Here is a 14,995-nt window from a genome sequence, read left to right on the forward strand (position 1 = left end):
ACCTATATTGTAAGAGATATTCATCAGGGGGGTTAAAACTTATAATCACTGCTATTGAGATTTTCTGTCACTAAGAGAATGGGAGGTCAGTGCTCACCAAGTATGTATTGCTATGAGGAAACACAAAGGAGGGTAGGTATAGAGAAGAAAGGGTTGAAGATAATCTAGAAAAGAAAAGAGAGAGAAGGAAAGGGGGAGGGGGGGCATAGGGTTATAAGGAAGGGGATAGTGGAGATAAGGTATGGGGAACGGAGCCTGATGCCACCTCCAGCACTCTTTTGCCCAAATCACAAATGAAAGTCAACATATGATTGCCCTATACACAAAATGAGGGTCAATCAATTGAAATACTAGCTTCATTATTTTATGTCTTTTTGTTTCACAGCACAGCAAGGAAAAATTAGATTGTGAATAGAAGTAAAACTAAAAAATAAATATTAATACTACGGTATAAAAAAAACAATCAAATACACAAAAAAAAACCCAAATCACTAAATGAAATGGACTAAACTACTCTATGAACCCCCATACACAAAACCACACCTTCTAAAGAAAAAAAAAAGTTCAAGCAAATTTCATCTAAACAGTTCAGTGAGGGAATCTGAAAATATTTGCGTTGGTGAATTTTTTCAAATGTCTAAATTAATGTATTCTAAATCACGCCACTCATCTATGGTAGATGTCATGACCATAAACACATTTATCTGATTAACAGAACACTATAAAACAACAGTACAGATTGACTATGATAAGTCACAGTAGATAAGACACTTAGATAAGTTACACTTACGCACCTAAAGTGTTACTAAATCCGCAACAGTAAAATTAATCTGTATATGCAGTAGAGCATGTGTGCTATACTCACTATGGAACTTAAGGGGTTACTCCTCTGCATTGTGTAAAAAGGCTGTTTGATCCTGTCTTCTCTGATCCTCCCCTTCTTCTACTGTCCCCAATCCATCTTCTGATAGAACAGAGCCTTGGGAGCTAGCTGCACATGCTCATTTTGGTGTGTATTGCTAACTCTTTTTTTTTTCTTGGGAGAGTGCTTGTGATGAGCACTGTCCAGACAGAGGGTCAAGGGTTATGCAGCCTCATAGGACAGTCAGTGGAGAATGAAAACTCCTCCTACAAGCTTTAACTAGTGCTCTGCTGGAAACTGATAGAAGTCACAAGACTGCTCTAAGTGCTGATGAGAAAAGGTACTTAGCAGTTTATAGTTACTAAAATAATTGCATTTCCATTTTCTGTTTACTGTGGCAGACCAGATATAGTGAATGCATGGATTTAGTAACACTTTGGGGTTTTATTTACTAAAACTGGTTCACTCAGACTCTTGTGCACTTCTGCACAGAAACTTATCAGCTTCTAACCTCAGCTTGTTCAAGCTTTAGCAATAAAACCTGGAAGCTGATTTGTTTCTATGCAGAAGTGCATGAGATTCTGAGTGAACCTGCTTTAGTAAATAAAGCCCTTTAAATCACATGTAATTTACACCTGTCATGATTTTTGAGAACTTGGCAGTATATGTTGTACAAATGACTGCAACAGATATGCTAGGAATACCATAATCTGGCAAGAATGTTTCTGTTAATTTCCATTGTTCCTGTGTGCCCTATGTAGTAATAAACATGACAGCATTTCACAGCCAGATTGCACATTGTGGCAAACAAATTGATTGGTTTGTAATATCTGACTGTCCAGTAATGTTTTAGGGTCCATGCACACTAGTGGCAGAAAACCTCTTCTCAATTTTTAGTGTACACTTGAAAATGCTGAATGCTCCTAAACACTGCGTTTATGCATGATTATGAGCATCAAGCATTTCTTCTGCCCAAAAGCGTCTCTCAAAAATGCACTTGTAATGGTTTTTTTCAGCCTTCAAATTCTCCTCTGCAAATATGCCTCTAAATGCCCTAATGGTGCATGGACACATAGGCTAACATAGAGTTGCTTATATAGACTAATGAAAAAAAACTCACTAAATGCCTGCATAAGCAGTATTTATTATGTCCGGTATGCATGAGGCCTAAAGTAATGCTTAAACACCCATTTCAATGCACAAGATTATAACACACTTATCCCAGTGAGCCCCAATACCACCCTTTGCTGATTTTGATAGTATAGACACCAATCTAATGCTTACAGTGAATGGGAGGTTTTAGCAGGCTTAATAATGTTGTAAATTTGATAGCACCTAATCTCTAAGAGGAGAGGCCGATATTTAGATGGAACAAATGGCTCCCAATAGTGCAAACTACACATGTAGCACATAGTAGCAATTCATTTCAAAGCACAAAGCTTTGAAAGCTACTTATCTAATTGACATCATAGGCGGACATTTGTTCTGTCTTTGCAGCGATCAATCACTTATTGTTAGTGATTTTGGAAGCTATCCTTTGTAGCTCTATCTCCTGTGTAGTTCTAGCATCAATCTGGCCATGCACATGACAATTTTCAATACATTTTAACCAGCAGAAACTAAGAATCTACTGCCCACAAGTTTGAATTGGTTGATTGTGATATGAAAACTGCTGAATACATGTGCAGCTTTAATATGTTCTTTTTGTTCTTAAATTTAAAATGGAACCAAAACTGGTAAAAACAACAGCTTGTTTTGTGTATGACCACAATAAGGGTAGAGATTAGACCATCCTGCATATTGTGCAGTATCTATAAAAGAAGGGGAATAATAAAGCAAGGTGTGTAGATTATTTACTTTCTCAACACCTAAAATAGTATTCTCATTCTGTTTGATGATAGAAATGACCCTTCATATACACTGCTTGTAACTGAATTTTAAATCTTTTTTTTTATCTAAATAAAGGACTCTATCTCCTTAGATAACATTTGTGGCAGCACTTGTGATAAATACATGATGCCTTATCTACATTATCAATTTCAATACATTCGTAAGATTCTATAAAAAAAACAGATAGGCAGAAAAGGCCACAGGAAATTTTCCTTTACAATAATTCTTGGTATCTACATATCGCTAAAAGAAATGTTCTGTTAATATTCAACAGCTTTTGCACTATGGGGAATATTGTGTCAGTGAAATCCACCACAGATGATTGTAGCATAATGACCCTGGAACACATACACTAGTAAAACAAAAAAGAGCCTCTCTATCTCTGACTGTTTTAGTTCAGCAGTTGTGTTTGCCAGTTTCCAAAAATAATGTTTTGCCTGAAACTTAGAAACAAGTCCACCACTTTTGCAGTATGACACCTAGCTCTTTGAATCATGTAGTAGGATATGGTTGGTGTACATGTTGTCAAAAGTGCCAAATGTTAGTACAGCACTTTATAAATAGGTTTCAAGGTTTTACATCCTGTTTGTAAATATGATCATGCAAGCTCTTCCTTAAGTGCATCTTACAGGTGAAACTCGAAAAATTAGAATATCATGCAGAAGTTCATTTATTTCAGTAATGCAACTTAAAAGGTGAAACTAATATATGAGATAGACTCATTACATGCAAAGCAAGATAGTTCAAGCCGTGATTTGTCATAATTGTGATGATTATGGCTTACAGCTCATGAAAACCCCAAATTCACAATCTCAGAAAATTAGAATATTACATGCAATCAATAAAACAAGGATTGTACATAGAACAATATCGGACTTCTGAAAAGTATAAGCATGCATATGTACTCAGTACTTGGTTTGGGCCCCTTTTGCAGCAATTACTGCCTCAGTGCTGCATGGCATGGAAACTATCAGCCTGTGGCACAGCTGAGGTGTTATGGAAGACCAGGATGCTTCAATAGCAGCCTTCAGCTCTTCTGCATTGTTTGGTCTCATGTCTCTCATCTTTCTCTTGGCAATGCCCCATAGATTCTCTATGGGGTTCAGGTCAGGCGCGTTTGCTGGCCAGTCAAGCACAGTAATCCCACGGTCATTGAACCAGGTTTTGGTGCTTTTGGCAGTGTGGGCAGGTGCCAAGTCCTGCTGGAAAATGAAGTCAGAATCCCCATAAAGCTCGTCTGCGGAAGGAAGCATGAAGTGCTCCAAAATCTCCTGGTAGACGGCTGCGTTGACCCCGGACTTAATGAAGCCCAGTAGACCAACACCAGCAGATGACATGGCTCCCCAAATCAACACAGACTGTGGAAACGTCACACTGAACTTCAAGCATCTTGCAGTGTGTGCCTCTCCATTCTTCCTCCATACTCTGGGTCCTTGGTTTCCAAATCAGATGCAAAAGTTGCTCTCATCAGAAAAGAGGACTTTGGACCACTGAGCAACAGACCAGGTCTGTTTTTCTTTAGCCCAGGTAAGACGCTTCTGATGTTGTTTGTTGTTCAAGAACGGCTTGACAAGAGGAATACAACATTTGAAGCCCATGTCCAGGATCCGTCTATGTGTGGTGGCTCTTGATGCACTGACTCCAGCCTCAGTCCACTCCTTGTGAAAGTCCCCAACACTTTTGAATGGCCTTTTCCTGACAATCCTCTCCAGGCTGTGGTCATCCCTGCTGCTTGTGCACCTTTTTCTTCCACACTTTTCCCTTCCACATAACTTTCTATTAATGTGCTTTGATACAGCACTTTGGGAACATCCAACTTCTTTTGCAATTACCTTTTGAGGCTTTCCCTCCTTATGGAGGGTGTCAATGATAGTTTTCTACACAACTGTCAGGTCAGCAGTATTTCCCATGATTGCGATTCCTACTGAATCAGACTGAGAGACCATTTAAAGGCTCAGGAACCCTTTGCAGGAGTTATGGCTTAATTAGCTGATTAGAGTGGGACACTTTGAGCCTAGAATATTGCACCTTTTCACAATATTCTCATTTTCTGAGATTGTGGATTTGGGGTTTTCATGAGCTGTAAGCCATAATCATCACAATTATGACACATCACGGCTTGAACTATCTTGCTTTGCATGTAGCGAGTCTATCTCATATATTAGTTTCACCGTTTAAGTTGCATTACTGAAATAAATGAACTTTTGCACGATATTCTAATTTTTCGAGTTTCACCTGTATATCTCTTAGAGAGTCCATTGAAAAGATTTTCATTGAGCAATTTGTGTTTTATAAGCTATCCCTACTTATGCACATTAGCAAGCTTTGCATGGTCAAGTGATCCTGAGAACTATAACAGTGATACCATGGCAATCATTAGGGCCGTCCATGCTAAGATTTAAGGGTTTCATCTGTCCCTCCACATTTAAGGCTGGCGTAGTACTAATATTTCCATACTGTAAAAAAATGTGTTGCAAAGCCCAGAAATAAAATCTATAGAATGTAGCAGGTATGTTTGTTTGGGCACTATGGGCGAAAACCTTACTTCTTTTTCTTTCAATCTTTTCTCCAGCTTTTTATAAATTTACCCCTATATTTACCTTGATTGGTAACAGATACTTTAAGGAAGCTTTAGAAAAGATTTACGTGACTTTCACATGAGTGATGCCATTAGGTCCACCTGTCAGTTTTTCAGGCGGACCTGATCGGATGGTCCATGTAACCCTATGAACCAGCCTACACCTGCCTACCTTAAATCTGATCCAGTCCACTAAAGAAAATGTAAGGGGATCCATTCCCTTCCTTCTATGCAGATCGGATCAAAGGGCAGTCGGGTGTAAATGGACAGCCGGTCCACTTATACCCAACCACCCATAGAGCAAAGCGGGCTGTGTCCATGTCCACTCTGCAGAAACTGAGCAGGGGATCAGTGGATAGATCATTTGCTTGATCATAACAGAGTTCGCTCTGTTTGAAAGGGGCCTATGACAATTATTAAGCATGTAGGTATAAAGAGCAATGACAATGCACAAGGAGGGGAATTTATCTAAACTGGAGCAGACAGAGCATCTGTTCAACCAATCAGCTTCTATCCTCAGCTTGTTCAGTAAAGCCTAACTCCAAGTTTATAGATCCCTATTGATGCCGCGCTGCCTTAACAAATATTAATCCCTCAATATACATAAAAATAAAATAACAATATATTTTCTAAAGTGATCCAGCATGAAAAAGTCCACAAGTCCATTTATAAGTGCTCTTTTAAATCTCCAAACAAAATTCTTCTACATATGTCTTGGAGTTAAACCCAAAACTCCAGTGCTCCAAGTATGTGCATAGGAATTATTAACCAAACTCCAGTGCACAACAACTCTGTGACTGCTTCATGATTGCTAATTAGTTTAATCTAACTCAGCTCCAGCTTGGCTCATACAAAATTATTTAAATTAAAAGTAAACATGGAGTTAGGATTTAAGCTTTGAAAATTAAAGATAGAAGCTGATTGGTTGTTATGCACAGCTGCTCCAAATTCTGGCTGCTCCAATTTTAATAAATAGACTCAGGATGCAATAATCCATAACAAGTAGATTTCAATTTAATGTAGTAATTTGGGTGAAAGATTCATTTTTAATCACAGGTACAAATTACTGCATTTTGCTCTTTGTCTTGCTAAGTCATTAAAAAAGTTATATTGATGTGTCAGTGGAGGAAATCCACACATATGCTTCTAATTTGGCTGTTGACTCTTCCTAGGGTACAAGCAGTAAGCTATAACATATTTTCATTTGGTTTTATTCACAGTTTAAGTATGACCACCTGCTCTACATTGTTTGCTTTGGGCATGATGCCTTTATGTCTCTTTTTGTACTCCAAAAAATGGGTTGATTCAGATTCCATCATTATACCTTATGATACTATTGGTAAGTATACCAATATAAACTGTATTGTTTGCTGTTATTATTATTATATAATACAGAAATTATAGCGCCAACAGTTTGTGCAGCATTTTACAATATAAATATTTAATTACGGGTGTACTCAAACATGCCACATCCCTATTTTCAAATAGAGCAGACTATTTTTTCCCTTTAGTGGGATTTTAAAGGCATATGTATCATAACAAATCAAAAAGTGTATTTTTCTAAAAGAACATCATATTTATTAGCATACAAAAATAGTTTTTAAAAGAGAACACATATATGGTTTACAGATTAATGTATCTCAAAACCTGTAATAACAAAGGATTGTATAGTTCATGTGTCTTCATATACCCTTCACCCGACGCGTTTCAGAGACTTGTAACTCTTTCTTCAGAAGTATTAAGGGTTTCAAATCTCTCCAATACAATTGGACATATATTATATTACACACATCATTCAATACAAAAATTTGATACACACATATGTATACATACATATGCAATGCATTACTTATAAATTGACAGGAATACATGAGAGCAGGGAGCCGTACAGATAAAGATAAAAACGATGAGTGAGAATTTTACCATTCCATGGAAATGAACCCAAGGCGGCAAGAAGACCCAAACTATCTTACAGAAGAAGGGAGGAAAGAACAGGCAACATCTACTGGGGCCAGGAAATGGACCCTAGAATAATGTATACAGGAAAAAGATTTTATTGACAGGTCCCACATTATTTAAATTGTGTATCCAAAATGGCAAATCACAGTAGAGACATGTTATATATGTTAAGAGGCCATTATTCATACCCATAATGCAGCAAATTTGAAAAATGTTGAAAAATTGTCTTCTAAAGTTGAGCAGTAGTCAGAAAGACTTCAAAAAAGAACATTTCAGGAAGACAGATATATGCCTTCAATATTCATATAAATATATACAATATATATATATATATATGAATAATATTAGTGGGCAAAAAGAAATGCAACAACATATTACTAATGTCTAAGTATTTATAGCCCTTGCTGACCAGAAATCTGTGGTATCAACTCCAAGTGGAGATTAAAAAAACAAATTTGAGGCAGATATATAAATAACTAAAGGGAAGGGCATCTATATGCATAGATCTTGATAGCCACCCATCATACTTCTAGTGAATTTGTTCACAAACGGCAAAAAATTTAAATAGATAAACCATCCAGGAGAGGAAAAGAGTATTGTAACAACAGCCAAGCTCTGATAGTTTGTTTGTCTGTTCAATATAATGGTCTCAATCTTACCCTGCTAGTTATGGGTTCTTAGCACAACTGATAGTCCCTCCTTGTGGCGGCGGTGATGTGCGCCCAACCTTATGTGGATGCCCCTTATATAGGCTTACTATTGTCCCCTTAGTACATACACCTGGTGTGGCAAAGAGGGGGATCCACTCCCCATTGGCCCCCTGGGTGGGCTGCACATGGCAGTGCCCCACGCTGATCCGAGGCCCACTGCGGGACCATGTGCGGGCACTTCAACATTGAAGAATAACATCACGTGCCACCTGCCCACCTGCACGCATGCACCGCACACCTAATAGACGTAGTGGATACGTAGGAGGGGGAGGAGCTGGGAGGCCAAAGCCAGACCATTTGTCCACATTCCCCAGTCCTGCAGCCAGGAGATGGCCTGACAGAGTATGCGTGCCGAGCATGCAGCAATCACTAGCAATTCCTCAACCAGACCATGCGAAGCCGAAACTCTGCCATCCCTGGACTAAAAGACAAAAAAGGGGGTCATGGTGAAATCCTCACTCAAAAGTCAAAAAAGAAAGAAAAAAAAAATATGTAACATAACCTAAAAAGAGGGAAGGAAAGAAACACAAAAGACACTGAATTACATAAATAAAGAGATATTATATCTTTGCAAAAAGGGACATACATAATGATATCTACCATAGTTTATTTGCACAGCTATGTCAGTCATGCCTTGTAATGCAAAGAGAATTTTTTAACATCCATAGAGGACCAAGCAGTTTGTGCAGCACTTTACAATATAAATGGAGACAGTACAGTTATAATACAATAAAATACAAGAGCTCATAAGAGCTTACAATATAATAGGTTGAGTTATTAAAAGATGTCCTAATCATATTAAATAAGACCGCTATTTATCTGATTTTGAATGTTTGACAAAGAGAAAATATATGGGCAACATAAAACCTATCTTTGCAGTTCCGTTATTTAAAACCCCAGATTTCTTTATCTATATCCTACATTCCCTGTTCATGCTATAGCTACCACCTATTAAAAATTGTCATCTACTACATGGGGGTTAATTATTGAAAAAAGAAAAAACTTTTCACTTAAGCAGACCATAGACGGGGTTGCAGGGAAGAAATTTGCCCGATTCCCTCCCACCAAGCCATTGTATTCTGCTGGTGGGGGGGGGGGGGGCAGGAGAAGCCAGTAATTGTTGCTAGCAGCTATAACAGCCACTAGCAATAATAGCATGTAAAATCCATCAGGCTGGTTGTACCCAAGTTGATCAATCGACGGGTACATTCAGACTACCCATACATGGTTCGAATGTCATCTGGTCCCTGATGAACCGGCCAAGATTTAGCCACAAACCCTGTGCAGAACAACAAAAAACAACAATAGCTATTTCATTTGTATGTGACTGATTGATTAAAGCTAAACTCCAGGAACAAAACCTTCATTTAAATATATTCCTAAAGAGTCACAATGGATATAAATCCGCATTTGTATCAAATGCCTTTGCAAACTTATGCTAGGTACACACGATAGCCCCAGGTACAAACGAGAGGTCACCATACTAACTAAGGGGATCTCCTCCACTGAGCTATTGTGTTTTGACAGGGGAACTGCCCCCACCAAAACACACTGATCAGCTCTTACAGCCTCTGTCTGCCAGCACAGATCGGATGCTGGTTTTCCAGCATGTCCGTTTGACAGAAGCAGAACGATAGATTGGGTTGTGTTGAACAGGCTGCTGTACACTGGCCAAATGTCAGATGGTTTCTGTTAAACTGGCCAATATTGATCGATATTCAGCCCATGTATACCAGCCTTTAGCTATTACCTTTAAACATAGTAGTGACATCATCACTGTGCTGTACATAGCCTGTGCTAAGAGGAGAGCTGTGGGAGGGACCTACAAGTCAACCCACTACAGGATGCCTGCAGAAAACTAGGGGGTGTAGACAAGACCAGTCACTCTGCACAATATGAGAGTGCAAGAGCGAATGGTCTTTTTACAGCAAGCTCCTGGCAAATAAAAAACTGACCTAAGTGCAAAATATAAATTGTAAAATATCTAAATATCTGATCAGCAGCACTCACAAGTATCTGAATACAAGATAACCACAAATATAAACACAAAATTGTTGCACTGTATGATTTCAATCTGTGCTAAATTATTATAAAATAGGTTACTAACAAAGCAAATGTGAAATCACCAATGTAAACAAACAATTTTTATAAAAACAAAAGTCCATATATCAGCCCAAATGTGACCATAAAAGTACAGGTTTGTTCCTGTGCACATCTGCTCCTGGATTAAATGTAAATTTTTCATGCTGGATTACTGTTCATATAGGAGATACACAAAAATCACACCAAGATTCAAATAGGAATACACATGCTTCTTGTATTTAGATAAGCTTTGCTTATGCCAGAGTTCAGCTCTGTTTGTTAATGTGAATACAGCTCCAGTTAGCTAAGTGAAAAATGCTGTCCTTGACTAAATCAACCCTACTGCTTACATAAAATAATAAAATGTGTGTTAGAAGGAATGTCTGTAGTACAGGATCTAAACAGCACAGGGGTGCAATTATAAGTTTTATCCATTCCGTAGCATATTCTCACCATTCCTTCCCAAAAGAATGTGATTTCTTTTGGAAGTCTTCTCTACAGGAAAACTATAATACTCAATTTCTTTATGTCAGTCAATGCATTTCTAACTGATATTATGCATTTTTTTTTATAACTGTACATTGTTTTTTCATAAATAAACATTTAACCTAAGACGCATGCCCACAGGAAAGAACAAAGTTGTTTGTCTTTATACTTTCCTTACTTTTCTTGCAAAGCAGGTAGGGTGGTGGAGGGATGAAGTGCTCTTCTTATTTGTTTAGCTGTGTGTACACTTCACCTTGAGCTATTGGGCTCTATAAGGATCCACGCACATTAGGTTAAAAAAATACTAGTTCCCTTGGCAGAAAAAAATTCTTATATATAGTGTTTTTGTACATACGTTTAGGTGCGTTTAGTGCTTTTTTTTTGCCTGAAAACTCCCCTCAAAAACACAAACAAGAAGGGTTTATTTTTCTGCCTCTAAATGCTGAGCTTAAAAAATGCCTCATGTGCATGGACACATGGGATAACATTGAGCTGCTTCTACAGGTAAAATGCAAAACTGTAGGAGGAGCATTTTTAAGCCAATGTGCATGGACCCTAAGCAGTCTTTTTTTCCAGCAAAACAGGTAAGCTAAGGTCAGTTTGGAAAATATTTCTACACGAGCCTAGCTCCTGTCTATAGCCAAAAATACTAAATATTCATATGTGAAATGCCATATTTGGTTGACTAAAAATCACATAAGAAATTTAGTCCTGATCATATGAAAAGAAAATACAATTATAACCATTATACATTTCCTCTAATACTGATGTATATAAAGTATAGCTAATGTACGAACATAGGCTGGATCTGTTTAAAATAGGTTTTACTTATTTCTTAATTTTAATGTTGATTCTGTTTTACTGTATTAAGGCTATTCATAGAAATAAGATCATTGCAGTCCACTTTGATATAGCCTATGGACATTGTGTAACCTCTGCAGATTGCTGGAGAAAATCAGTTGTCAGAAGTGAAATTTCCCAGGCACATGCTATCAAGCACTAATATCAAGCAGCCACACCCCAAAAAAAGACCACAATAAATTCAGACACTCGTCATTACATACTCCCAGGAGTAAATGTATGTTTTTGAACATTTTTTCATGAGGTTACACAAATGAATTATGCACACCACTGCTATATACTGTATACACTCACTGGCCTCTTTATTAGGTACACCTGTTCAAATGCTTGGTAACACAAATTGTTAATCAGCCAATCCCATGGCAGCAACTCAGTGCATTTAGGCATGTAGCCGTGGCGAAGACGACTTGCTGAAATTCAAACTGAGCATCAAAATTGGGGACTTAAGTGACTTTGAACGTGGCATGGTTGTTGGTGTCAGATGGGCTGGTCTGAGTATTTTAAAAACTACTGATCTACTGGGATTTTCACACACAATCATTTCTAGAGTTTACAGAGAATGGTCCGAAAAAGAGAAAATATCCAGTGAGCGGCAGTTGTGTGAACGAAAATGCCTTGTTGATGTCAGACGTCAGAGGAGAATGGGCAGACTGGTTCGAGATGATAGAAAGGCAACAGTAACTCAAATAACCACTCGTTACAACCAAGGTATGCAGAATACCATCTCTGAATGTACAACATGTCTAACCTTGAAGCAGATGGGTTACAGCAGCAGAAGACCACACCGGGTGCCACTCATCCCATATGAAATTGATCAAAAGAAGACTGGAAAAATGTTGCCTGTTCTGATAAGTCTTGATTTCAGCTATGAAATTCAGATGGTAGGGTCAGAATTTGACATAAACAACATGAAAGCATGGACCCATCCTGCCTTGTATCAACAGTTCAGGCTAGAGGTGTAATGGTGTTGAGGATATTTTCTTGGTACACTTTGGGCCCCTTAGTACCAATGAGCATCATGTAAACATCACGGACTACCTGAGTATTGTTGCTGACCATGTCCAAAACTGCAGCAACTGCATGATGCTTTCGTGTCAATATGGACCAAAATCTCTGAGGAATGTTTCCAACATCTTGTTGAATCTATGCCACAAAGAATTAAGGCAGTTCTGAAGGTAAAAGGGGGTCCAACCCGGCAAGGTGTACCTAATGAAGTGGCCGGTGAGTGTATAGTGGTGGTATGTATAACCTGTGGTGGACTGCTTATCAGAGAGCGTTTGGCAGGTGGTGATATGTTACCTCTTCTTTGCCTATCTTACCTTTACAAAGGGTGAACCAGCATGCTGCAACTGCACACTCGTGGTTACAGGGTGGTTGCGATATGGCCCCATACTTTTGATGGGATGCGTTTGGTGGAGGTACCACCTGCTGAATGAATTATTGTTTACCTGCTGAGTGCAACATGGGTGATATTTTGCTAACTTCTTCTTCCCTGTGCCTTCTTGTTGGTAAGTCAGGCCATATATTGCATTTCAGAGCTAATAGAAAAGTGCAGGGGGTGGGAATAGGGAACCAAAATATTAGCAATGGAAATTATATTCTGTATTTCTACAGTAGAGCACCCTTCCTTTAGGGATATGAAAGTACTTTGAAGATAAAGAGAACAAGTAAAGTGAACCCATGGGTTTTGTCAGTGTCAGTTTAGCTGGGAAGTAACAATATTGACTGAACAGGATGTTTGGCCCTGTCTGATCAATTGTATACCATGCAGGACAGACAACTGGGGCTTATTACAGGAAATGTGGCTAGATGTAGTGTGGCACATTTTATGTCTATAAGCTGCTTCATTGTTCCTCCAAGTAAAAATGTGTCATGTCAATTAAAAACACAGCTAATTATGGATGACTACTAGGTTAATTTTACCAAGCAATATGCAAAGTGCTTTAACTTAAAGTGGCCCGTCAGCACTCATTTTTCTTTATCCTTAAAACTCCGAACACATGAAAGGTGACATTAGATTGTTCTCTGAGGGTTATTGCATCTTTCACAGCATAATTTCTATTTGTATTGCTGTATTAAATAAATAGTCTCAAATATGTAACCGTTTTAGGACCGCAGATTTTAAAGAGCCACAGCAATTACTAAGTCTCATTAAAAATCTGTTTTTTTGCCCTAGTGAAGCTTTTAGTTTTTCGAGATATGTTACAGCAATAGCTGTGTGCACTGTCATTAGCACCTAGCAGCAAAGTGTGAAGGGAGCACAACAAAATTATCTTCAAGTATGATAATTTATGCATAAAGTGCAAATAATTAACCTATGCAAAATCGCCAACGCATTCTCAGGAACAGCAGAGTGGAGGCCAGTAATACATTTACCAGTTCATACTTGACTGTTTTATCTTCGCTGACACTTTGAAACTCATTGACTTGGAATATATTATTTTAAACTCAGTTCCTTCAAAAGTGCAGTATAATCACATAGCTCACTTACATTATCCAGGTAGTGATTTTTCGAGAACACAATGCAATTGACTTTGCAAAATGTTAGAAACAAATCAAGCTCAGGTGATAAATGGACTAGATAAGGGTATACATTATTACAAATGATTAACGCTAGTGGGGAGGTTAGTGGACGAGAAAAATGGAGCAAGTTAATGGATGCACACAGTACCTCAGCACGCTTATTACTTGGCATTGTAGCATTTTACAATGTCAGATGAGTTTCTCTGGGGTTGCTTTAGAGAAAACACAAAGTGCTGGGCAGTTCATACAGCATTTACCTATCAGGATATGGTCCATTCAGAATAAAATGTACATTAGTATCACTTTTTTTTTTACTGTTTTCAGTTCCCGATAGGACAAAGTACATGTAGTACCATCTTCCTAGGTGCCCTGTAATGTTAGCTGTGAGGTCCAACAGGGTGTCCCACCTTGTCACACAGCCACCCAAAACCACAGCGAGCAAGGAGATGGTTGCTTTACTAGCGAGCACTTGTCTCCAGCTCCCAGCACTTTCCCAAAACAAGCACAGACACAGGGAATCGAGAAGCAGGTGAAAATATCATACCTCACCTCCTTTTTTATTACTTGAGCTGGTGCATACTGTGGGCAAGTGCAGGGCAACAGCTGCTTACTAGTAAAGAAGCCAACTCCCTGATGGCTGCAGTGTTGGGTGGTCATGTACCAAGGAAGGGGGTGCCCTGTCCAACATCAAAGTTAGCACTGCAGGGCACCTAGGAAAATGGGACAAAGTACTACATATATCTTGTCCCATCACGAAATAAATGCTGTTAAAATAAGTGTTATTTCTTTTATTAGCCTGCTGTTCATGTTCAGAACAGGTCACCTGACACAACAAGATCTAGCCACAGAAGGGATTATCTGACTGCCATCAGCTTGTTTTGTGGCCATGTTTAATATGATCTGATTGGCTTATCAGGCAGAAAACCCTTAGTTACATTTTTTGGTTGGAAAAAATTTACACTCTTTGGGTTCAAAAATAAAAACCTTAGGCCGCTTTCACAGTGCCGTGCTGCAGTTTGGCCACAGCACAGATGCAGGCCAGTT

The 14,995-nt window shown here is 38.5% G+C and overlaps 1 protein-coding gene across 1 annotated transcript in view; it reads left to right on the plus strand.

The window, feature by feature from the left end:
* The window catches only part of LOC149456742 (ileal sodium/bile acid cotransporter-like), a 54,164-nt gene that overhangs the window by 1,129 nt on the left and 38,040 nt on the right, over nucleotides 1-14,995 (plus strand). Inside the window, exon 2 of the mRNA XM_089684517.1 lies at nucleotides 6,551-6,669. Within this exon, the coding sequence (XP_089540643.1) occupies nucleotides 6,551-6,669 (119 nt within the window). The remainder of the gene's footprint in view (nucleotides 1-6,550; nucleotides 6,670-14,995) is intronic.

The sequence above is a fragment of the Staurois parvus genome, unplaced genomic scaffold (assembly GCF_062004578.1).
Source record: "Staurois parvus isolate SC_StPar_1 unplaced genomic scaffold, SC_StPar_1.0 ptg000349l, whole genome shotgun sequence".
NCBI classification, from domain to species: Eukaryota; Metazoa; Chordata; class Amphibia; order Anura; family Ranidae; genus Staurois; species Staurois parvus.